This window comes from Hyaena hyaena, unplaced genomic scaffold, assembly GCF_003009895.1.
Source record: "Hyaena hyaena isolate Hyena2069 unplaced genomic scaffold, ASM300989v1 scaffold_1996, whole genome shotgun sequence".
NCBI classification, from domain to species: Eukaryota; Metazoa; Chordata; class Mammalia; order Carnivora; family Hyaenidae; genus Hyaena; species Hyaena hyaena.
In genome coordinates this window covers 61,692-85,267 of record NW_024082630.1, presented here as the reverse complement: position 1 = coordinate 85,267, position 23,576 = coordinate 61,692, and the positions used below count along the sequence as shown (strand labels likewise).

The window sequence follows — 23,576 nt, the reverse complement described above, 5'->3', positions numbered from 1 at the left end:
AGAATCTCTGTCCTAATGAAGAAAGAAGAATTCAGAGTCCTCTTTTTGTTGAAATTGGGTTATCCTGAAGATTTGGACATTCGGAAACAATGCAGAGTCCAGTTATTATACAGCTTGATCACAAGGGGGAAAGGGAGGACTAGTTGAACCGGAACCCAAATGATGAGAGTGTCTCAGCTAGATGACTTAATATTGAATCCACTGAATGAGATAGAGCTCCTTAGAGAAATAAGACATAAAGCAAAAAGATTTCTCGGAGCCTCGAGAAAACTTAACCTTTATATTCAAGCTTCACTAATTATGAGAATCATAGGATGTAGCAGGAGGGAATAAGTGGGATAATTACCCCACATCTCTCCAAACCCGCAACAGAAGTGAATGATTTGGTTCTGTGTTAGGCATTTGAAATTTTACTTTGTTGCTTATTGGTTGAGTGTACTGTATATGTGTGGAGTCTTGGTTTGAATAAATATTTTTCTGGAAGTGTTTATTTAAAAAAAAAAAAGAACCTCTGTCTTGTGGGGATGGGCCTGCCAGGCGGAGGAAACACCTAGGTAATTGGATTGAGGATACTTGCCTCCTCCTAGAGCCACGTTGCCTGTCATGTTTCTTTGTTCTTTCCTAGAAATACAGTTGCCCCTTGAAAAACATGGGTTTGAACTTTGTGCATCCACTTAGAAGCAGATGTTTTAAAAAAAAATTTTTAATGTTTACTTTTGATAGGAAGAGAGAGAGACAGAGAGAAAGAGAGAGCGCGCGAGCGAGTGTGGGGGAGGGTCATAGAGAGAGGGAGACACAGAATCCGAAACAGGCTCCAGGCTCTGAGCTGTCAGCACAGAGCCCAGTGCCGCGCTTGAACCCACGAGCAGTGAGATCATGACCTGAGCCGAAGTCGGAGGCCCAACCGACTGAGCCACCCAGATGCCCCATAAGCAGATGTTTTTTTAGATAAATACAGTATAGTAGTGTATTTTTTCTCCCTTATGATTTTCTTAACATTTTCTTTAACTTACTCTATTGTCAGAATCGGTGTATAACACATATAACATATAAAATACGTGTTCGCTGATTATGTTATCAGTAAGTCTTCCAGTGCAAACTGTATGCTATTAGTAGTTATATTTTTGGGGAGTCAAAAGTTGTATGTGGATTTTTGGCTGTGGGGAGTCAGCACCTGTAATCCCCTTGTCATTCAAGGGTCAACTGTACAGGTAAGTCTTTTTGTTGCAACATACAATATGTACATATTTACATCTGTAATAAGTTGTGTAACTGTACCTTAGAGAGAATTGTTTGAATGAGTGGTCAATGGCTGCACCGCATTGGAGTAGAATGGAGAATGAAAGAGAAGTTTGTACTGACAGCGAGGGGGAAGGAAAGACAGATGGATAGTTAGAGGAGTCTGGGCTATTGTGACTTATTTTTGAGAAAACGTCTTTAGTGAAAGACAGATAAATACTATTGAGGAGGATAAGTTGGAGTAGGGACCCAGGGAAAGGGGTAAGCTTTGCTTAGGAATAGGAACACCTTCTCATGTGAGCTAGGAGGGCGTTATCAAGGTGGATACAAGTACAAAAATATCAAGAGGAGGTGTGGGGAGAAGGGAGCAGATTATTGAGTGTTTCTGCTTGTTGATTGTTTCCTTGGTGAAATAGCAGATGAAACCCTCTGAGCAAATCTTCTGAGAGGATGATTCCAGAGCAGAAGTGGGATGAAGGATTAAGGAGATAGGGTAGATTTCTACAGCATTGTTTAGGTAATAAAAAGCAGATTAATTGCTGTGTTGTGTTGAAGGGTCCACGTGAGGCTGGAAAGCATATCCAATTTAAATCATTGAATTTTTTTGTCATAATGTTGTTTATGATATTCCCGATTGTCCTTTTATTGTCTGTAGAATCTGTGGTTCAGTCCCCCTTTCCTTCCTGATTTTGGCACTTTTCTATTTTCTTTTCATTTTCTAGGTCACTATAGTTTGCGGTTTATCAGTTTTATTAATCTGTTCAAAGAATTGCCATTTGGTGTTATTGATTTTTTTTTAATCTTTTAAAACATTTTTGATGTTTATTTTTGAGAGAGAGCGTGCGTGCGCACAAATGGAGGAGGGGCAGAGAGAGGGCCATTTCTGCTCATAAATGGAATCTAAAAAATAAACGAAAAGCAGAATCAGAACTATAAATATGGAAAACAAATTGATAGTTCCCAAAGGGGAGGGGTATGGAGGTTTGGGTAAAATGGGTGAATGGAAGAGGGAGATATAGGTCTCCAGTTATGAAGTGAGTAAGTCATGGGAATCCATAGTAGAGAATAAGGAACATAGGAAGTGCTGTATAAGTAATGTAATGGGGCAGATGGTAGCTACATTGTGAGTACAGCGTAACGTATAAACTTGTCAAATCACTAAGTTGCACACCTGAAACTAATGTAACATTGTGTGTCAACTGTACTCAAAAAAAGGAAGAAAACCCTCATATGTATAGGCTAACAATAAATATCCTTTGAATCTTGGACTTTGAAAAAAAAAATTACCACAACTAACTTTATGGCCCAGCCTGTGATCTATCTTGATGAAAATTCCATGTGTATTTGAAACAAGTGTGAGTTCAACTGTTGTTAGGTATAGTGTTCTATAAATGCCAGTTTGGGAAAGTTGATTAATAGTGTTAAGTCTTTTGTGTTTTTATTGATTTTCTGTTTTTCTCTTCTATCAGTTACTGAAAGAGCAGTATTAAAATCTAACCATAGTAGATTATTGTCTATTTCTCTTTCAGTTTTGTCAGTTTTTGCCTTAAGTATTTTGAAGTTTTTAAAGTATTTACACATTTAGGACTCTTATATCTTCTAGATGAATTGACTGTTATATTTTTGTGAAATGTTTCTTTTTATCTCTAGTAGTATTTTTATTATAGATAACTTTCATATTCATAAACTGTCTTCAGATTTAAAAAAAATTTTTTTAATGTTTTATTTATTTCTGAGAGAGAGAGAGAGAGAGAGAGCGAGCGAGCAGGGGAAGGTCAGAGAGAGGGAGACACAGAATCTGAAGTAGGCTTCAGGCTCTGTGCTGACAGCTCAGAGCCTGACGCAGGGCTCAAACCCACGAACCATGTGATTATGATCTCAGCTGAAGTCGGATGCTTAACCAACTGAGCCACCCAGGTGCCCTGCCAAATATTTTAAGTATTCAGTGATCATTTGTGGCTAGGTTAGTGGCCCCTGTATTGGGCCGTGTAGGTATAGAAAAATTCTTGTGGATAGCAGTGGTTTAGATCATTTATGTTTAATGTAATTATAGATCTTTCTTGACTTACTGTCGGGTGATGTCCCAACAAACCCACTGTAAATTAAAGATATCATAAGTGAAAAATGCACTTCATGTGCCTAACCTGATTATTGTGGCTGAGTCTTGCCCACTGTACACATGCTCAGAATGCGTAACGTTGGCATTTAGTTGGGCAAAATCATGTAACACAAATTCTGTTTCCTTAGCGCAGTGAGATGTCATATTCAGCTGGAGTTAACCCTTCCTTATGCCTTGGTCTAGAAAGTGCTTTGAGGCAAAAAGCTGTGGAGATCGTAATGGTAACATTCGCCTCAGTTGTTTCCCTGTTGAGGGATACAGCCCTGTATGACTGAGATTCAGTGTTCTGAAAACAGCTCTAAACATTTTCCATGATTATTTCTATATCTTTGGATTTCTGTTTCGATGCTATTTATTTAGTCACGGCCAGAGGCGGAAGTCCTCGAGGCCCTTTGATTTTTGCTGGTAGCCCTTTGCCGCCTCTGGGGTTTGGTTACTGTGAGCGCCGCGCGGGAGAGCAAGGCTTCTGGGAGCTGTGTGAGGTCAGGAGGCTCATTACGCTTGATGGGGTAGGAGTTCAAGGTAAAATGGCGGATTGGAGAGCTGAGATCTGCAGAAGGATTGAGGTCGCAGCATGAACAGCAGCCGCGCGGAAGCGGGGCTGACTACAGCGGTGGAAGTGGGAAACAGGGTTATCAGACAGGGGGTGGAGGCGGGCGAGTTGTACACTTGGGTCCAGGCGTCACTGTTCTGTGAATGAGTACCAAGAATACCAGGTGTGTCACTGGCGCTTCTTCCCTTCAGCGCCTGGTATTTAATGCTCGAGTGCCGGCTGCCAGTTAAAGTTTCTGACTAGGGCTGTTGGAAAGATAGGAAAAGAGGGTTTAGGTAATTTTAGTGCACCTTTATTGAACGCCAGCTCTTCGTCAGACGCTGGTATAGACACAGGGAATGTAAAAATATGGTGGTTGTTTTCCAGGCCTGTGGAAAACTCATTTTGTAGCTAGATACATAGGTACATAATTTCAGTATGTAATCTCCTGACGCCAAGACAGAACGATTATTAAGGGAAAGAGGATTTCATCTGCAAACTTATTGGGGAGATAATATTTGAGTTGAGCCATGAATAATGACTAAGATTTAGCCAGGCGCAGAAAGGCATTGGCACTTTGTGCACAAGGAATTGTGAGAGCAAAGGCATGGAAGTGAGAAAATGTGTATGTGTGTTTGTATATATGTAGGTAAATATAGCTACAAGCAATTTGATAGCCCTAGATTAGAAAACAAGAGTGGAGTAGACGGAGGTGAAAATGTAAGAGTTGATAGGGCCTAAACCAAGAGCTCTGACACTATTCAGTAGGAAGTGTGCCCTCTAATTAGGTTCAGTTGCGTTTACCAGAATATCTCAGATTTTAGCCATTGGTTAAACAAGATAGTTAACTCTTCTGTCTCCTGAAAGAACTCAGGTAGGCACCCTGGGTCTAGTGTGGTCTTCCAGAACTAAGGCTTCTGCTGTTGAGCCCATCCTGCGTCTTTACAGCATTACCTCTTCATCCAGAGAACAAGAAAGGGGACTCTCTCTTTCGTAATTTGACTTCCAGAAAGTCCCACATAATACCTTCCTTTCAGTGTCTTTGGACATAGAAGTCTTTGCTTTCCAGCAAGGGAGGCCCATTAGGTCTCCCAATAAGATTGGGTTCCGTTGGTAAGAAAGAAGAGGAGCTCTGTGACAGCGAGTCATAGAAGAGGCCAGATGTGCCCTTTCTGTTACTCTAGATGTGTCGGGGGAGGGGGGAGTTGGTTGGAAGAGGAAGGGGAGCAGAAAGGACCAGGGTCCAGGTTATTGCAGTTGTCCGGGTGTGAGATAAGATGTGACCTGGGATGCTTCAAGGATGGACAGGAGGGGCGTGTATTAGTTTGGGCTCTTGGTTGCAGGTAACAGGTATCAAACAAACTGGCTTATCCAGAAAAGGGGGGCACTTAATTTTTTTTAATTTAAAAAATATTTATTTATTTTTGAGAGAAACAGTGAGAGCGAGGCAGGGGCAGAGAGAGGGAGATACAGAATCCAAAGCAGGCTCCAGGTTCCAAGCTGCCAGCACAGAACCTGATGCAGGGCTCGAACTCACAGACTGCGAGATCATGACCTGAGCTGAAGTTGGATGCTTAGCTGATTGAGCCACTCAGGCACCCGGGGGGCACTTTATTATTAGAGTACAGAAGTCTCTAGGTGTGGGAATGCAGCTGGGCTTCAGGAATGGCTGGATCTAGAGTTGAAATGCTTTTATGAGTCATCTTGCCATCTTCCATTTTTATTTTTCTCTGAGTTTAATTTTTTTTTCTTGGTAACAGATCAGTTTTTGCTGAATTCTATCTTCATGGCAGAAATGGCTTCTGCCAATGCATTTCCAGTTCCTTTAGTTTAGAGCAGCCACATTTAGTCTTGATTTCAAATTCCTGGAGAGGAGCTCAGATTGATGCAAATTGGGTCAGAATCTTACCTTTGAACCGATCAACTGTGGCCAGGGTTGGAAGTGGGCTCCCATGATAGGCATGATGTATTTGAGAAAATATTTTGGAAATGAAAATACTAGGTTTTGATGGGAGGGGTAAGTTGATCCTGAGATTGTTGACTTGGGTAAGGGGATGGTTGGTGGTACCAGGTAATTCAGTTTAGCAATACAGAAGGAGGAACGGGTTTTGTGGAAGATGACGATGGGTGTATTTTTTGTGCTTATTGAGTTCAGCAGGGTGTCCAAATATGGTGGGTTAAATCACCCACTCCTAGGGTAGACCAGTTTGAAAGATATCATCACAAGGCATGAGAGTGGATTTAATGGCCAAAGGGGAGTGTTTAGAGATTAAAAAATGTAGTGTGCAAAGAAAGGAACCCCACACAGCATTGATACTTAAGGACTGAGCAAAGGAGGAAAAGTGCATAAGGGAAATGGAGAAGCAAGCAAGAATGGAAGCAGAACTGCGAAAGGTCTTAGAAGTCAAGGAAGTTGAGTTGTCAAGAGTTGTATTCAAAAGCGTTCTGCTGCATTGGACAAAGTGGCAGCCAGCGGTGACCTCTGAAGAAACTTTAGTAAATTAATGAGAACATTAGCCATATTGTAGAGTTTTGAGAACTGGGTCAAAGTGAGGATGTGAAGGCAGTGGGTACAGATTACTCTTTCAAAAATTTGGCTCACAGTAGAAAATGGAAGATAAATTGCCGCGAGAGGGAGACACACACGCACACACGCACACACACAGGATGGGAAATGCTTGAGCGTATTTCTAGGCCAATAGAGTGCCTCTTGTAGGACAGGCTACAAGAGAAGGAGATAATTGATGGTGCGTGGTCCTGGAGGGGCAGGAATGGTTGGGTCTAAGAACTTTGGAGGAGGACCCGCCGTGAACAGGAAGAATTCACAGGAGGTAAGGATAGGCACAGGTATAAATAATTTTGTTGGACGGTGGGTCGGACATTTCCCACCCTTCCCCCATACAGCTCCAAAGAGAAGATTTAGAGCCAGACACATCTAGATTTCTATTCTGGTTCTCCTACTTGGATACCATGGAACTTGGGCAAGTTACCTAATTTTGGGAAGCTTTTTCTTATCTGTTAAACCAAATAGTATTTTATGTAGGGTTGTTTTAAGGAGTCAGCTTGAGAACATATGTGAACGTACTTGTTACAGTACTTAACATAGAAGGAGTTGATTGATGTATTTGTGGAAAACAAAACCCAGAATTTGGCATGATGCTGAGCACATAGGGGATGTTGGCTAAATACTTCTTAGCTGATTTAATAATCTGGTATTTAAACACAGTAACAAGTGCCTCACCAGCCTGGCTGTTCACTGCGATCTCTGCATTTTTAGACCTAGGGAAATCTAAAAATTGGAAACTTAGAGACACAGTCATTTACTTTGGTGTTCGTTTCCCTTGTTCTAGTTAAACAAAGATGTCGGTATCACTTAATGTTGGTGGAACTGCAGCCCTATGTTGAAGTGAGTTCTCTGCTGTCACTTCCAATCTCTTGTTTCCGCTTTCCCCTGGCGTGAAAATGGTCTTGGTGTTTCATGGGCTTGTCCCAGAAGAGTGGGTTTACATGTTCTTTGTTCAGATTTTCAGTGTAGCTTTTTAAAGGGGAAGTATACTCTTAAGAATTTTCTCTCGGAAACTGAATTTACTGTTTAACAACAGCACCACATTTTCACATGGAAGTGTGCATGTCTGAGAACTTCTCTTCCATGCCGACTCTTCCCAGAGCTCTGAAGACGAGTGGGTTGAGGCTGTCCCGTCCCAGGCGCCTGACAGAGAGAAGGCCTGGAAAGTGCAAGGTGAAAATTCGGAGAAAGAAGGCAACCACGTTGTTCAGGTAAGTCACCCAATTTTAAAGAAAGATGTGTGAACTTCTAAGAATAGATGGATGCTGAAATGACAGATGGTTCTCATTGCTTTGGGAGAAAAATGAACTTTCTCCCAAAGCAACTTTGAAAACGGTATACTTTTACAGATAATTCTGGCAGTGGTGCTGTTTGCTTAGTCTGTAGACTTCCATTCTTCTTCTATGAGAAAGTGAGTACTTCCCTCTGTTCGAGTCCCACAGAGGGTTTCCTGCTGCCAGTTGTTTCTAGAAATGCGGCACTTTGCTCTCCTGTGCCGGGCGCCCTGTGCAGGTACCTGTATCAGACCCTTCTCCACTGAGTGGTTGCCCTTACCACACCTGTCATCACGCCTCTCAGCAGTATTTAGAGTGGACACTTCACAAGTTAGGGGCTGTGGTTTGCCTGTGTGGGGATGCAGTGAGCCACAGCGAGGAGGGGTGGAAAGAGCTGGTGTTTGAGTACCTCTCGGGCCCCGGACTAGGCTCCTTAAATCTCTTTTTCTTGTTTACTCCTTGCAATAGTCCTAAAAGGTAGGAATTTATTCTGCTTTACAGGAGAGAGACTAAGGCATAGAGAGACTAAAAAACTTGCGTCAAGTTAGACAAATGTAGGATTTGATCCAGGATTCGGTGCCGCCAGAGTCCCTGCTGTTATTACCCAGTGTTTACTGTCCACTTGTAATCAGTTGAGATTGAAATTACTTTTCTTTGTTTTTAAACAGAGAGATGCGTGGATGACTGTTGATTTTATGTCTGTCAAAACTGTGTCATCATCGTCACTCAAAGCTGCAAAGGAAACTGTGAAGAAAGCAGAGCGAGAGAAAACCCAAGCGCTAGAACAGGTAAGAGAACATTTCAAATGCTGTAACTTCTAATTTACCTTTAATAACCAGTGAGACATTTAGGTAAATGCAGTTTTGCTTGTGAAGTATTATTTTGTCTATTGTGGTATTTAGTAACATTAGTGGGAACCGCTATGAAGTGTGATAGAAGTTCTTGTGAAATGAATCTCCTCTAGGAAGTCAGCTGAATGCTATGCTAGATTTATAAATCCTGGGCATGTGTAGTTGCCCGAGTATTGCATTTGGCCCTGAGTGTGGATTTGTAAGGGCTTCACTGCTGCCTGTGTGATCTGAGAATCTTCAAGGTGAGAGTTTCTTTTAAAGCACTCTTGTGTTGGTAGTGCCGTGAAGCCCTCGGCAGCAGTGAACACTGGTGTTTTCTGGAGGGCCACACTGTCACCATGGGCACGACAGATCATAAACAAGCTCATAATGTGGAATCACAAAGTTCATGAAAATACAAAACTAGTCCATGAACGAGAGGCATCTGAGGTAATGAGCAGTAGAATCAGACCCACAAAGCCTTTATCTGTTGGGATATTTAATAGCAGTATACAGGCAGTACCAGTAGACGTGGAAAATGTGAGTAAGAAGGAAAAGATTTTTATGAAGGCAGATTTGAGAAAGAGCCGACAAGAACTCGCAGAAATGAAAAACACCACTATTGGAATTAGAAACTCAGTAGATGAGTAATCAACAGATTGAATACAGCTGAAGAGAGAATTAGTGAACAAGACGATCATCTTTCAGAATTTACCTTGAACATGCCACAGAGGGACAAATAAATAAAAAATGTGAGAGTGATGGTGAGAGTCGTCTGGTCAGTGCTGTCTTCTCTGCCGTCCTGCCCTCCAGTTTAATTTTAATTCTGACAATGTAGGTGTGGCACATGGTATTGGTTTATTAACTAAGCAGCTCTCCACATGGAACACTGAAGTCTGGGGGTTTCGGAGCGTCTTGACTGAGCTCTGTAAAATATCTTTGTCTTTGGGACCTGAAGGAGTTGGAGTCATGGTATCAAAAGAGGAAAGGGGAAGTGCAGGTAGCAGTAGGGAGGTAGCCACTGGAGAGTGGAGCCTGTGAAGTCTGGAAGCTGCTAGAACCCATTGTCATTACAGGCTCGCTTCTGAAATCATGCTCTGCTGTTGGTGGGCACGAATGTTTTGGTGTGTGTTAGGGCAACCCTGGCTTGTGGTCTTAGGTTTTGTTCGTATCCTATTCAGGCCTCTTCTCCATATCAAACAGTAGAAGCTAGTGAACCCTTGACTGTCTTTACAGAGTGCAGTGGTGATCAGTTATTCTTAGAAATACTGTCACATGAAACTGTCTTCTTTTTTCTGAGAAACGGTAGTAACTTTTCCTTGCTTACCTCCCCACCTTTCCAGCTTTGACTTTAGGCTTTCTCACCCGCATAATTTTTTTCTTACAAACTCTTCTATAAGTTTCTCTGACTTAATGAAGTCCGCATCTGTTGATCTGCCCAGGTTTTGTCCTGTGTCTCTCTATCGCCTTTTTCCTTGCTGCTGCCCCTGCTCGAGTTGCGCGCCACTTAATAAGCTGTGTGTCTGGCTTGGCCTCTCAGGCCGTGTTTACCTCCGCCCTCCTGGAGCTGAGTTAATGCGTGTGACGAACCGAGGACAGCCTCTGGGACCAAGAACTGTTTACGGTTAGTTGTTGTGACGGTTCAGGCCCTGATTTACTCTTGCATGGGCAGTGTCAGTACCCTCTTCATCTTTCGTGCCGCATCCTACAAGGATGTCAGGTCACGTGTTTCACGGGACGGCTTTGGTCATGGTGTCACTCTGTAGAAGTCTTCAGTGGTGCAAGCAGAGGGGAACGTCTTCACCATTTCCGGTGTTTCCCTTTGGGCGGAAGAAGCTCCGCTAGTGGTTATTTCATGCCACCCTCTTTCCTCATCCTGTCCTTGAGCATATGGAGTGAGTATTCTGGGAAATTCGGAAAGGATACACCAGGATACACCTGCCTCTCCTGCTTGTGGAACGGAACGGGCTGCCTTTGGGGACCGTGTAGGGAATCGGGTGGGGTGGGCTTGGTTCAGTGCTGATCGTACCTGGCAAAGGGCCTCACTGTGGGGTTCAGTTAACAGGCCCGGTTGGTTTTTACTGACACAAAAGTTCTCTTCCAATTTAGCCTTCACCAGCAATAAAGGTAATTTTTTATCATTTATTTACTTATGTGTTTATTGCATTTCTTAATTTGTTTAGAGACTGGACTGAAAAAATAAGGTGCTGTGTTTATCCTTCTCTCCTAAAGACCCCTATCCCTCAAAAGCTGCTGTAAATAGAGTTCAGACACATTGGATTGGACTCTTTCTCTTCGGTGATTTGTACCTCAGCCAGGCTAGTTTAACCAGTTTCCTTCATATTCTTTGCAAATTCCTATCTCTGCATTTTTATTCATTTGGTTTGTTCATTTGTTCTTTCTTTTTCCTTTCTTTTTCTTAAAGTTTATTTTTTGGAGAGAGAGAGACAGCAAGTGCATGTGCCAGCCGGGGAGAGGGAGAGGGAGAGGGAGAGAGAGAGAGAGAGAGAGAGAGAGAGAGAGAATGAATCCCAAGCAGGCTCCACACAGTCAGCTCAGAGCCTGATGCAGGAATCAGTCTCACAAACTGTGAGATGATACCTCAGCCAAGATCAAGAGTCAGATAAATAATTGACTGAGCCATCAGATGCCCCTCATCTGGTCCTTTCTAAGTGAAGTAGAAAGTCTGTAAGTCTCTATCTTGTTTATCCTTCAAGGCCTAACTTGATATATACTGTGACTTTTTTTCTCTTTCTCTTCACTGAAATAAATCTCTTCTGTCTTTATGTTTCCATAGCTCTTTGCTCCTTTACTTTATAGTACTTGTAGATTTCTGTAAAGTACTGTGATTTAATAGTCTTCTCTGATTTCCCTCTGAGATTATACACTTTTTGAGAAACTTTTCTTTATATTTGTATCTTCCTTAGCAGCTAGAAGAGAACTCTGTGTGTAGTGTTTTTTTTTTTTCTTAAATACTGTATTGTCAAGTTGGTTTCCATATAACACCCAGTGCTCATCCCCACAAGTGCCCTCCTCCATGCCCATCCCCCCTGTTCCCCTTCCCCCCACCCCCATCAGCCCTCAGTTTGTTCTCAGCATTCAAGAATCTCTCATGGTTATTTCTTATATATTTGAAAGTATGGAAGATTTATTATTCTTTTCCCTGTGACCTTCCCTTGCTGCTCTGTAAATCCTTGGATTTAGTTTTGGTGTTTATAACCTTTAGTAGGTTCTGAGTGTTGTTTAGGTGACAATTCAGACTCTTGTGTGCACAAGTAAATCATCTAGACTATTGAGTGACGACAGCCAGTTTTTAAACATCTGCACATGAGTTTTTGCTGTTCTCTGCACATGATTATATTCTTAACCCATGATAAATATTTGGTTTATTTTGGGGAGAAAAAAAGGCCCTTGTCTTAGAATCAGATGTTGATCCTAGTAATGGGAGTGCAGATGACATGAAGACAGTGGGAAGGAGTCTAAGATGATGGTCCTGAACTGAAGCTTCGGGTGAAGCACGTTGATTTCATGTCTTGTCTTGTTTTTGAGGATATCATTTCTTTGGTGTTCCAGGCTGGTGTTGGGGCTGGTGTAGTTCACAGCGTGGGTCATGAAACTGACTTATTGCAGTCAGTACTTAAAATATAAAATGTCAGCAGATACATTTTGTTTCCTAAAACCTTTGTTTTGGACACACACGCCCCACGTATAAACATACACATATAATCTCTCTTTGGGTGGAAGTCACAAACAAGTGTGAAAGCAAATGCTCAAGGCTGTGTCTTTGTCCTCTGGGCCTCCCCTGCGCGCACTGGGCTGTATGCCGTAGACCTGTGGCGTCTATCTGTAGGCTTCTTCTGTAGAGCATCGTACAGACAAACATCCATTTGTCAGCCTTTTGCAAGCAGGAAGCGTCCCACCCAGTCCTGGGCCTCGTGTGCTAAGCTGGCTCCATCCACATCTCACCGGAGCGCTCGTAGTATTTATTACCGTATACAAACTGAGCCAGGGCTGTCGTTTTCTGCCTGCGGGTGGAGCCCAGGAAGGCCTGGGGTCTCTGCTTTGCGTCACCATTATGGTCTCTGGAGGCGTTGATCTTGTCTTGAACTGAAGTGTGTTTTATATTTTATGTATCTTTTCTGTTTGTCCTGAGCAGGGAGGTTGTGATGAGTGAATGGAACCTTTCTGGGCCACTTTGACTAGAAGGCCTGAGCATATTTTAGAGATTGATTTATATTTTGGTTCATTTTAATCACTGTGTAGTCTTTTGTCGTCTAACTGAGCCATCCTGTAGCTGTCCATTTCTTGCGGATATCTGTGGACATTGGCATTGGTTGCTGTTTTTCACTGTCACACACAGTGCTAGACGAAGGTCGTTGGTGTGCACCTGTCTCTGTGCAGACACTCGCATACACTGCCCCACCAGGGTGTATTTCTTTACTGTCCTTAACATCCGTATTGTCTAATTCATGACTTTTCGTCATTCTCATTAATGAGTGAGAAATGGCATTTCATTGTTTTTGTTTTAATGTTTATTTATTTATTTTGAGAGAGAGGGAGCGAGCGAGCAAGCGTGACCAGAGGAGGGGCAAAGAGAGTGAGAGAGAATCCCAAGTAGGCTCCGCATTGTCAGTGCAGAGCCTGATGCAGGGCTCAAAGCCACAAGCCCTCAAGATCATGACTTGAGCCAAAGTTGGATGCTTAACTGACTGAGCCACCAAGGCACCCCTCTTTTCTATGTTTATTTTTATTTATTTGGCGGGGGAGGCAGAGAGAGTGGGAGACAGAATCCCAAGCAGGCTCCATACTGTCAGCCTTTTGTATCCTTTTGAGACTCTGATGTGAATCTTTGAGTGTCTGCACAAGACCGCTGGATAAAGTGCCTTGATTATAGACTCTTTGAGATTTTATGGTAGTCTAACAAGGGGAGTGACAGAATCTTTTATTTCCTTTTTTTTTTTTGGTACAAAATAAGAAGTCAAATTCTTATGGTTTTGCCTATCCTTCTATGTTAACTTTGAACTTAAATTTTGTACTTTGAAGATTCTGTACTTTTTTGGATCAAACTCATGAAGGTATTTTAAAAGCTTTAAAAAAGTTCATTCACCATTTTTGTTTTTAATAATCTGATTGGCTCATATTACTAGAAACTGATATTGAACTCTCTTCATTCTTCTCCATCTAGTTGCCATCATTAATTCTAATAATTGGTGTTATTAGTCCTAAGAAACGTTTTCTGACCTCCTCAGGTCGGGTTGGGCACCCTTCATATGTGGTTCTATAGCGCCCCTTACCTTCATAGCACTTCCTATCGTAGAATTGCTTAATTGGCTTTCTCCTTTCTCTAGGCCATCCTTCCTTTGATGGAAAGGACTCTGTCTGGCTTTTTCGTTGCAGCACCAGGGCCTGGCACAGTGCTTAGGACGCAGGAGGCACTTGTCATCTCTTTGCTGATTATTACCACAGTCGTCTGACTGGATTCCTGCCTCTGATCTTGTTTTCCTTCACTCTTTCCTCCACTCCGAACCCAATTTGCTCTTTGTGTAATTCAAAGCCAGTCACTTTCATGACTCACCATAGCTCCACCGTGAGGCCCCAGAAACAGTTTAAAATGGCTATGTGGCCCTTGACCCTGGTTATTCTACAACCTAATCTCTATCACTATGCACTCAAGCTTCTAGATTTTAGACAGTCTTAATTATTTTAAGTTCCTTGAAAGGGTTATGATTTCCATTTCCTCTAGGGTTTTATAAACATGCTGTTACTCCTTCTCACTGGAGCGCCTCTATGCCGTCTTCCCCCGACCCCCAAAAGAGGGGAGTCTTTAGGTGTAAGACTGCACTCCTCTAGGAAGTCTTTGATCTTTCAGCGTGAGAAGAGTTTTAAAAGTGTGGCTGTAGCTCTCTGCACTTCTGTTCTCAAAGCACTTGTCAGTTACTTGTTAATCGTCTATGTTCCTCACTATCTCCTACGCTAGCAAGGGCTGAGTTAGGCATATTGATTATTATATCTTATGCATCTATGGCAGTTTTTGTTCATAGTAGGCGTTCATTGAAAGCATTGGACAAGTGTTAATTTAGACAGTATTTTTTACAAGTTGCAGAAGAATATGTCTTAGGAGTGTTTTAAATATTTGTCCAGGGTTACAACTGTTAACTGAGTCTCATGTATTATTGATTAATGTATTTTATGGTGTTCTTTTTTAAATTATGACCTCTGAAAATATTTTGTTCTAGTCCAGACTGCTGGAAAGAGAATTGAATCCATACTGGAAAGATGGTGGTACAGGTCTTCCCCCAGAAGACTGTAATGTGTCCTCACTTACTAAAGGTATCTCTACATTTTGGTTGTAGCCACACAGGCCTTTCTTGTAACTTGGTATTCCTAAGGGAATGACCGAAGTTTGTTGGTAGATTGGCAAGATCTGGTTGTTTAAATATTACATATTTCTGCATGGTGCTGTGGTTTTAAGTCCATAATTATCTGTGTTTATTTCTGTATTTGCAAAACAACTGTAAGTTTACTGATCATCTGCTGTGGAATCTGTGGTTTCATATGATGAGCATCTGTAGATTATTATTGACGGTTCAGATTACATTGACAGTAAATAGAATGTGTGCAGTCTTTTGAGGCCTTGTTTGAATTTAGTACCTGGAAAGATTATTGATGTGTTTGCAAGGAAATTGATTAAATATATATATTTATACTTGATAATGTTTTCATATTTCAGTTTCTGTTTTGAATGGATTAATACAAAGTATGATTTTGTGAGGCTATAATAATGCTTTGGTTTGTTGCATTCTGTAACAATGTAAAAAAGTAGTAAGTCTGAAATTTTATAAAAATAACATGTAAAAACTAAAGATGGGATTTCATATGTTCTTGAGAAATTCTTACTTTGCCAGCATTCATAAATTTGTTACTTACCTTGGTTAGTGCTGTTATTTTCCAACAGATGAAGACAAAATATTTAAGTGTCACATAATCACACTTGATACCATAATTTTAAAAATATTTATATGCCAGTTGAGTGTTGCATTGACAAACCCGTGAAAAGTTTTAACTACAGTTAACCCAGTGTACAGATAGTGGCATTGTAAGTTAGGGTGTTATCTTTTCATCTTAGTGATTTATCAGAATGTTTTCCTGCTTTCTATCGTATTGTTTATTTTTATTTTGGCCATTCATAAAAATTCTGTTTATATTTTATGTAGAGATATCCCTGGAGCATTCTGTGGAAATGGAAACATTACAGTTTCATTTGTAGTTTTTTCCTTAGCAGTTTTGCCGAAGTTATTAGTAATCGTAGCATTTTCTTTATTGCCTCTCAGCACTGGTAGAAATGTCTCTGCTGGTTTCTATCATAGTAAGTGTAGTCACACTGGAATCTCTTTGAGATACTTTTTTTTTTTAGAAACTTAAAAGCGAAGGTTTAGGGCAGTAAGTTAGCTCGCTGAGCCATTACTGTGTTGGACTAATTTTATGATCCAGGCTTTTACCAGCACTCTTGTTAGAGGACAGTCAATAAATTCATCTCTGGGGAAAACTTAGACTTGACAAACTTAATCTTTGGGTATTTGCAGTCAGTCGGTTCTTAACTTCTTGAGTGTGGGAGACTCAAAGTTCTACCTTAGGTAGTATCATTCAGCTGAAACAGCATAATCAAAGATTCTAGGAGAAAAACGACCTAATAGGAAGCTTTTTAAAGAGCCTGTTTCTTTCCCCTTCATATATGCTTTCACCGCTCCCCTTTCTTATATTATTTAGAAGAAAGAAAAATGACAGAAAACTTCTACCAGAGGTTCAGATCCCAGAATTGAAATTAAGTTAAAAAATTTTTTTAAAGTTTATTTTTGAGAGAGAGAGAAAGAGAGAGACTGAGTGTGAGCAGGGAAGGAGCAGAGAGAGAGGGAGACACAGAATCTGAAGCAGGGTCCAGGCTCTGAGCTGTCAGCACAGAGCCCGATGAGGGGCTTGAACTCAGAAGCCCTGAAGTCATGACCTGAGCCAGTCGAGCGCTTAACCGACTGAGCCACCCAGGTGCCTTCGAGTTGACATTAACTTTTAAATGGTGTGCAGGTCTTACCACATATGCAGATAGTGTAGTCATTCTATTTAGACCAGTGGTAGGGTTGAAATGGCTAGGCACCAGAAACTGTTGTAGCTTTAGTATTAGGAGCTGTGTCATGGTGACATAGTGTTAGAGTTAGGGACTCACGTTTTGGCGTTAGACTACTTGGGATTAGAATTTTGGCATTTCCACTTACTAGCTTTGTGATTTTGGTAATGTTTCTTGACTTCTCTGAGTCTAGTTTACTCATTTTTTAAAAAGTGTTTATTTAAATTCCACATGATTAACATACAGAGTAATATTAGTTTCAGGTGTACAATATAGTGATGCACCCCTTGCATACATCACCCTGCGCTCATCACCACAAGTGCGTCCTTAATCCCCATCACCTGTTTCCCCCATTACCCCCCAACCCCCATGATCATCATTGTGTTCTCTATAGTTAAGAGTTACAGCCCTGGTTTTTAATCCCAGCCCTGGTTTTTAATCCCTATTTTACAAGAAGAGTGTAAGTAAATTCTTCAAGCTCATGGCCAGTAGGTATCCAAACTACAGTTTGAATCCAGATAATTGGTCTCCAGAGTCTGCTCACTTCCCTGCATGCTGTTCTGTGCCTCTCAAAGACGGAGACAGAAGTGTATTTTTACCTCTATTTTATCATAATCTTTGCCTGAAATTTTTTCTAGAGTAAGCATGTATTTTGTATTTGGAAAAAAAGAAAAAAAAACCTATTTAAAACCAGCCAGCTTAACTTGACATCAAGTTCAAGCATTTAATTTTCTGCAAAGTCGGCAAATTCAGAAGTTAAGGAAAATAGCTGAATAAGGATATACCCGCACACAGTAAAACCCCCAGGCTGATTCAATATAGTATTAATTTATTAGGTCCCGTTTTTTAGGGGGAGGAAGTAAGAGTTTTTCTGGTAGTGTTTGTTGCCAAGGCTTCACCTTGCTTATGGAACCAGATTTTGCAACTCAAACATTTAAAGCAAATCAGAATTTTCTTGTTCAAAATATCTTTAAAGGGAAATGTCCTTTATGCAGTATAAGATGGAAAGAATGGAAAGAATAAAAAAAGTCTGCCAGCTGCACCGGCACCAAGTCCACTGTTCTCTGCACGACCGCTGGGCTGGGCTATGTCTTGATTCTGCTATGTCTTGATCAGCCCCGCGGTGATCTGCTTGCGACCCCTGTGGCCCAGCCTCCCCGAGACGGCCATAGCAGGTTCTACAGAAGTAAAACCAATCCTGTCACAGGCCTCCTTCCTAACACTCTTCAAGGGCTTCCCATTGTTCCTGGGGTAAAAACAAACACCCTTTCGGAAGCACCCTCTCCTTTCTGGCCACCGGTGCGGTTCTTGCAGGCCTTTGTTGAAGGGCCTCAGGGCCTTTGCACAGGTTTCCCCTCCATTACCTAAAGAACCCCAACTCCTCTTTCAGACCACTCCTGTGATCCCCTGAGAGGCTGTTCCTGGTTCTCAGAGCAGGGCTGTTCCCTGCTGTATGTGTTAGCTCTGTGTCCCCTTTCTTCAGGACCCTTATTATTTTACACGGACTCATGTGGTTATTTGAATGTCTGTCTCTACTGAGATTATGAGCTCTGTGCTGGTAGGGGGGCTGTTTTGCTTATGTTTTATCCCCAGCAGCTAGTACAGTACCTTTCCTGAGTGAATAATGTGACAAGCTGCTGAGCCAAAGTGCTACGTGAAGCAAAATATGAAAAAACAGCATCATGGTGAATGTTTGATATTTTTTCATTCTGTCTGTTATTACCCAGTTAAGCTCAGTTTGGAAATGAAAAGAGAAAAAGAAATTGTATATTATCCAGTTAACTTATTGACTATTACTTACGGAATATGTGTGTACCTGTCTTCTGTAAGGAAAAACATGTTTTCTCAGTCTTTACATGACTCTCGCTCCAAATGGGAATAATAGTAGTCAACATTAAATCCAGCTCTGTTTTCCTAAAAAATGTGCATCTTTATATCAGAGCACTCACAGGACCTCGCCTCTTAATCAACCTAAATTCCTAAAAGATGTTTTCAGAAATAAGTATTTGTGAAATTGACAAGCTCCAGTAAATTCTTAAGACAAATAGCTATAAAACCTGGACAGAGGCTCCTTAGCTTCCCATCGTCTAGAAATAGCTTCACAAATCATTTGGAAAATCTGCCTGGGTTAATCATAATAAACCACATTTCCCATTCATTTTTAAGGCCTATCTTGCTTGAGAATCGGTCAGACAGCACCTGTTGCTGAAGATAGCACCAAGGCCCGACCCTGATACTTAAGCTTTGATTCTGGATCAGCTTTGATTTCTGGATCAGCTTGGGCTGGTCAGGAGTCACTTCCTTCAGAATCTTCATCAATGAATTTAAGCGAGTATGCGTGTGGGCCCCAGCGGCCAGCACCGCTCAGCACCCACGTGTCCCACTCCTTGCACGGCACAGGAAGTTCATCACTTGCCTTCTTAGCGCCATCACCAGTCACCCCGCGGTACCTTGCATGGTCCCGCCTGCCTGCAGCCTGCGCCCCCCCAGCTCCCTCATTTCTAATAGGGAACCTGGTGGAGCCGGTCTCAGGTGGGTGCTGTGAGGACTCCGGAAGGCGATCTCGTGGCACGATACCTGGAATACAGGGAAACAGCAATGACAATGGCCAATACTTGTCCTTATGATGAAATGTTTGGGGGAAAAGTTTATCATCAGGTTTTTTTGTTAATGATTGAGGTGCCATGTTTTCAAAAATCAGTTCATTAATCTTGATCTTCTTCCCTTAGAAAAAAATTAAGTGGACAAGTAAGTAACCTGTTTTCAGCATTCATACAAAAATTGTTTTAAAAGCTTTTTTAATGTTTATTTATTTTTGAGACCGAGAGAGACAGAGCATGAGCTGGGGAAGGGCAGGGAGAGAGGGAGACACAGAATCCAAAGCAGGCTCCAGGCTCCAAGCTGTCAGCACAGAGCCCGACGCGGGGCTCAAACTCACCAACCATTAGATCATGACCTGAGCCAAAGTTGAATGATTAACTGGCTGAGCCACCCAGGTGCCCCTAAAGATATTATTGTATAAATATTTCTAAAATTGTGAATTTTACCCTTTACTGACTTCATTGACAATTTTTACTTTTGTTTGATTTCCTTGATAAATGTCATCACAGAGGAATAAAAGTCTTCCTTTTTCTCTGAGCTTTTTTTCTCTGAACTATGTTAACATACTGGTGATTGTTAAGGAAATCTTTTCTAAGAAGCCTGTGAGCATTTTATCAGTTTCATAGATAATTCTTTGAAATAAACTTAATTGTGTAACTGGGATGTTAATATAGGTATTAATGATGTGGGTTTTTCTTATCCCTGTGTAAATTGAGGATTTTGACTAACTTCCGTGAGTAATTGCATTGTTAATTTTGAGCTCATAGATTGTATAAAATAAGAAAAAAGGAGTAAGAGCAAAATAAACTTGAAAGAAAAGTGAATCATTCAGTTAACTAGAGATCTAGGTTTCAAAGTGCAAAGTATTTTAGACCTGTGAGGAAAGACTTTTTCTTAGAAGAGATTACTTACCAAAGATAGATTTAAAAAAAATTTTTTTTCCAAATGTTTTATTTATTTCTGAGAGAGAGAGAGAGAGAGGCAGTGTGAGCAGGGGAGGGTCAGAGAGAGAGGGAGACACAGAGTCTGAGGCAGGCTCTAGGCTCTGAGCTGTCAGCAGAGCCCGACGCGGGGCTCGAACCCACGAACCACAAGCTCATGACCTGAGCTGAAGTCAGACGCTTAGCTGACTGAGCCACCCAGGCGCCCCCCAAAGATAGATTTTTGAGATTTGAGTGAGACTACAGTTAGAGGATTGAAAAGTCTTTTTTTTCCCTTTAAACTTTTTAGTAAAGTTTCCCACGTACAGAAAAGTACGCAAATTGTTAGTTAACTGTACAGTCTGATCATTATTCCAAAGTGAAAATACCCGTGTAATCAGCAGAACAGCATTGGCGTCCCGCACCCTTCCTCGTGGCGCTTCTGGTCACCATGCTCCTGTCCGAGTCGCCACGGCTGTGGCTTCTAGCGCCAAGGTCTGTTTTCCCTGGAGTCACACAGCAGGTACGCTGTTCGCTTCGGTGTCCTGCCTCCTGTGTTCACTTTTTCAGAATCACCCATGTTGTTATGCACAGTTGTAGTCATTGATTTCCGTTGCTCTGTATTTTAGGAATATGCCATAATTTATGCTATTTACTCATTTCCCTAATGGTGGACATTTGGGTTGTTTTCTAAGCTGGGATTACTGCAGACTTTTCCACTACGATGATTTTTACACACCTTTTGGGGTTTCTGTGCGTTTTCATTGATTATAGAACTGGGGTGATCTAGAGCGATCCTATTTTTTTTTTTTTTTTAATATTTTTAAAAGTTTATTTCTAGGAGAGAGAGACAGCGTGAGCAGGGGAGGGCCAGAGAGAGAGGGAGTCACAGACTGAAACAGGCTCCAGGCTCCGAGCTGGCAGTCAGCACAGAGCCCGACGCGGGGCTCGAACCCACAAACCGCGAGATCATGACCTAAGCGAAAGTCGGACGCTTAACCGACTAAGCCACCCAGGCACCCCTAGAGCGATCCTGTTTTTGAACAAGTAAAATCGGCAACAGAGTTTTGACTTAAGTAATTGATTAGACTTCTTTATGCATATAAAAGTGTGATGTGTGTAGAAGTAAATACAAGCACCGTGATGAAGTTTGTCGAAGGCATTCAGATTTTCATAGCTGGCAGTCATGACTATAATAGAATAATTTGTTTTGATACACATTTCGGTATTATCTTCTGTAATTTCCTCATTTGTTCTTTGTTTCTGAGGTAACTTTTCCCCTTCTATGTGTGTACTTTTATTCTTTATTTCTGGGCATGCCCTGCCTGTTCTTATCTTTGTTTATGGAAATCCGGCTCCTTGTTTTAAGCTTGAGCTGTAAATTTTACATGACCTTCCATGTAGATATAATCTGTCTCTCATTTTTGTATAGTTCTTTATCTTTTTATAATTTTTATTATGTATTTATTGTTATTGTTTATATTCTTTTATCTTCATACTTTTAGATTGCATTTTTTTTGAGGGTAGTTTTATTTTTGCCTTCCTCAGTCCCTGAAATATGTATCTTAAATATATAGGTACATAAATAATATGTTGAATTTTAAGTGCACTTATGATTGTTTTCTGTTCAAGAATAATTTATAATTTAAGAAATTACTATAGAAGCAATAAATATTAATTCTGTTATAACTACATGAAAAGTATAACTGACATTTAGTTTTGGGATTAGTTTCAGTGGTGGAAGATGGTGGATTAAGCTGGTTGAGGAAGTCTTACCAGAGGATGAAGGAACAAGCTGAGAAACAGAATAGACATTTTGAAGACATTGTGGCTGAAAGATACGGGGTAAGTACTGTATGAAGAGGATATGTATTATATTCAAAGTCATGTGAGAAATAATGTCTGTAACTTTGTCAGTGTTTTGTGCCATGAAGCTCTTTTGAATTAAATGGATACTAAATCTCAACTCCGTCTATTGCTGAAGCCATTTTCTGCCTTTTTTTAATTATGTAAACTTATGTAGCATATTTTTATTGATATGCTGACTAAAAAAAACCCTAAGTATGTACACTTGAAGTGTGTGTGTTTAATGTAAAGATAGCACTTTCTCATTGTGAGAAAATTTAAATAATGCAGGAAATCTTCATGATACACCTCTTGAGATAGCGCTGTTGAGATTTTGATATATTTCAAAGTTTTTGTTCCAGAGATTTTGTTACTTTCCAGAGTTTTGGAATATAACAGAGTTGTTGTTTTTTTCTTTTGAGAGAGAGAGAGTGCACACATGATATTTTAGAACCAGCTCCCCCATTACCAAGTGTGGATAATCTTTGTCAGTTGTTAGTAATGTCCTTTTCTTTTTTCTTTTTTTTTATTTTTAATTTTTTAAAAATTTTTAATGTTTTATTTATTTCTAGGAGAGAGAGAGACAGCATGAGCAGGGGAGGGTCAGAGAGAGAGGGAGTCACAGACTGAAACAGGCTCCAGGCTACGAGCCGGCAGTCAGCACAGAGCCCGACGCGGGGCTCGAACCCACGAACCGCGAGATCATGACCTAAGCGAAAGTCGGACGCTTAACCAACTAAGCCACCCAGGCGCTCCTGTTTTATTTATTTTTGAGAAAAAATACGAGTGAGGAAGGGGCAGAGAGGGAGACAGATGATCTGAGGGTCTGAGGAGGCTCCATATTGACAGCAGGGAGCCCACTGTGGGGCTCGATCTCAGCTGTGAAGATCACCCCCTGAGTCAAAGTCAGATGTTCAACCAACTGAGCCAGCCAGAGGCCACGAGATTTTTTTTTTTAATGTTTATTTATTTTTGAGATAGTGCCAGCAGGTAGAGAGAGAGAGAGAGAGAGAGAGAGAGACTGAGAGAGACTGATCATCCTAAGCAGGCTCCGCCCTGACAGGAGGGAGCCCCACTTGGGGCTTGAACTCAAAAACCGGAGATCACAACCTGAGCCAAAGTCCGAGGTTCAACCAGCTGAGCCACCCAGCTGCCCCCAAATCATCTTTTATTTTTAAAAAGAGAACCCTTGTTAAATTTTCATGTATACATTTTCCCAGACTTTTTTCGTGTTTGTCGTAAACTTGTAAAATAAACAGTTTTATTTAATCAAAGTAGGCTCATAGAATACCTTTTGGGTTTTTCACTTACTAATATAGGCATAGTTGGATGTCAGTAAAAATATACATTTTAATGACCTTAATATATATTTATATGAATTTGCCATATAAATATATTTTACTTTATTGTGGAGGGGCATTTATGTTTTTTTTCCCCTTGTTGAATAATATTGTCTGATCATCTTTGTTCAATGCATTTTTTAAAAAATAAAAAAAAAATTTTTTTTAATGTTTTGTTTATTTCCGAGAGA

The 23,576-nt window shown here is 41.1% G+C and overlaps 1 protein-coding gene across 1 annotated transcript in view; it reads left to right on the top strand.

Moving 5' to 3' along the window:
- LOC120227099 (CWF19-like protein 2) overlaps positions 1 to 23,576 on the top strand; it is an 84,837-nt gene that overhangs the window by 5,230 nt on the left and 56,031 nt on the right. Inside the window, exons 4-7 of the mRNA XM_039225258.1 lie at positions 7,557 to 7,667; positions 8,399 to 8,518; positions 14,797 to 14,890; positions 21,930 to 22,045. Coding sequence (XP_039081189.1) covers positions 7,557 to 7,667; positions 8,399 to 8,518; positions 14,797 to 14,890; positions 21,930 to 22,045 — 441 coding nt within the window. The remainder of the gene's footprint in view (positions 1 to 7,556; positions 7,668 to 8,398; positions 8,519 to 14,796; positions 14,891 to 21,929; positions 22,046 to 23,576) is intronic.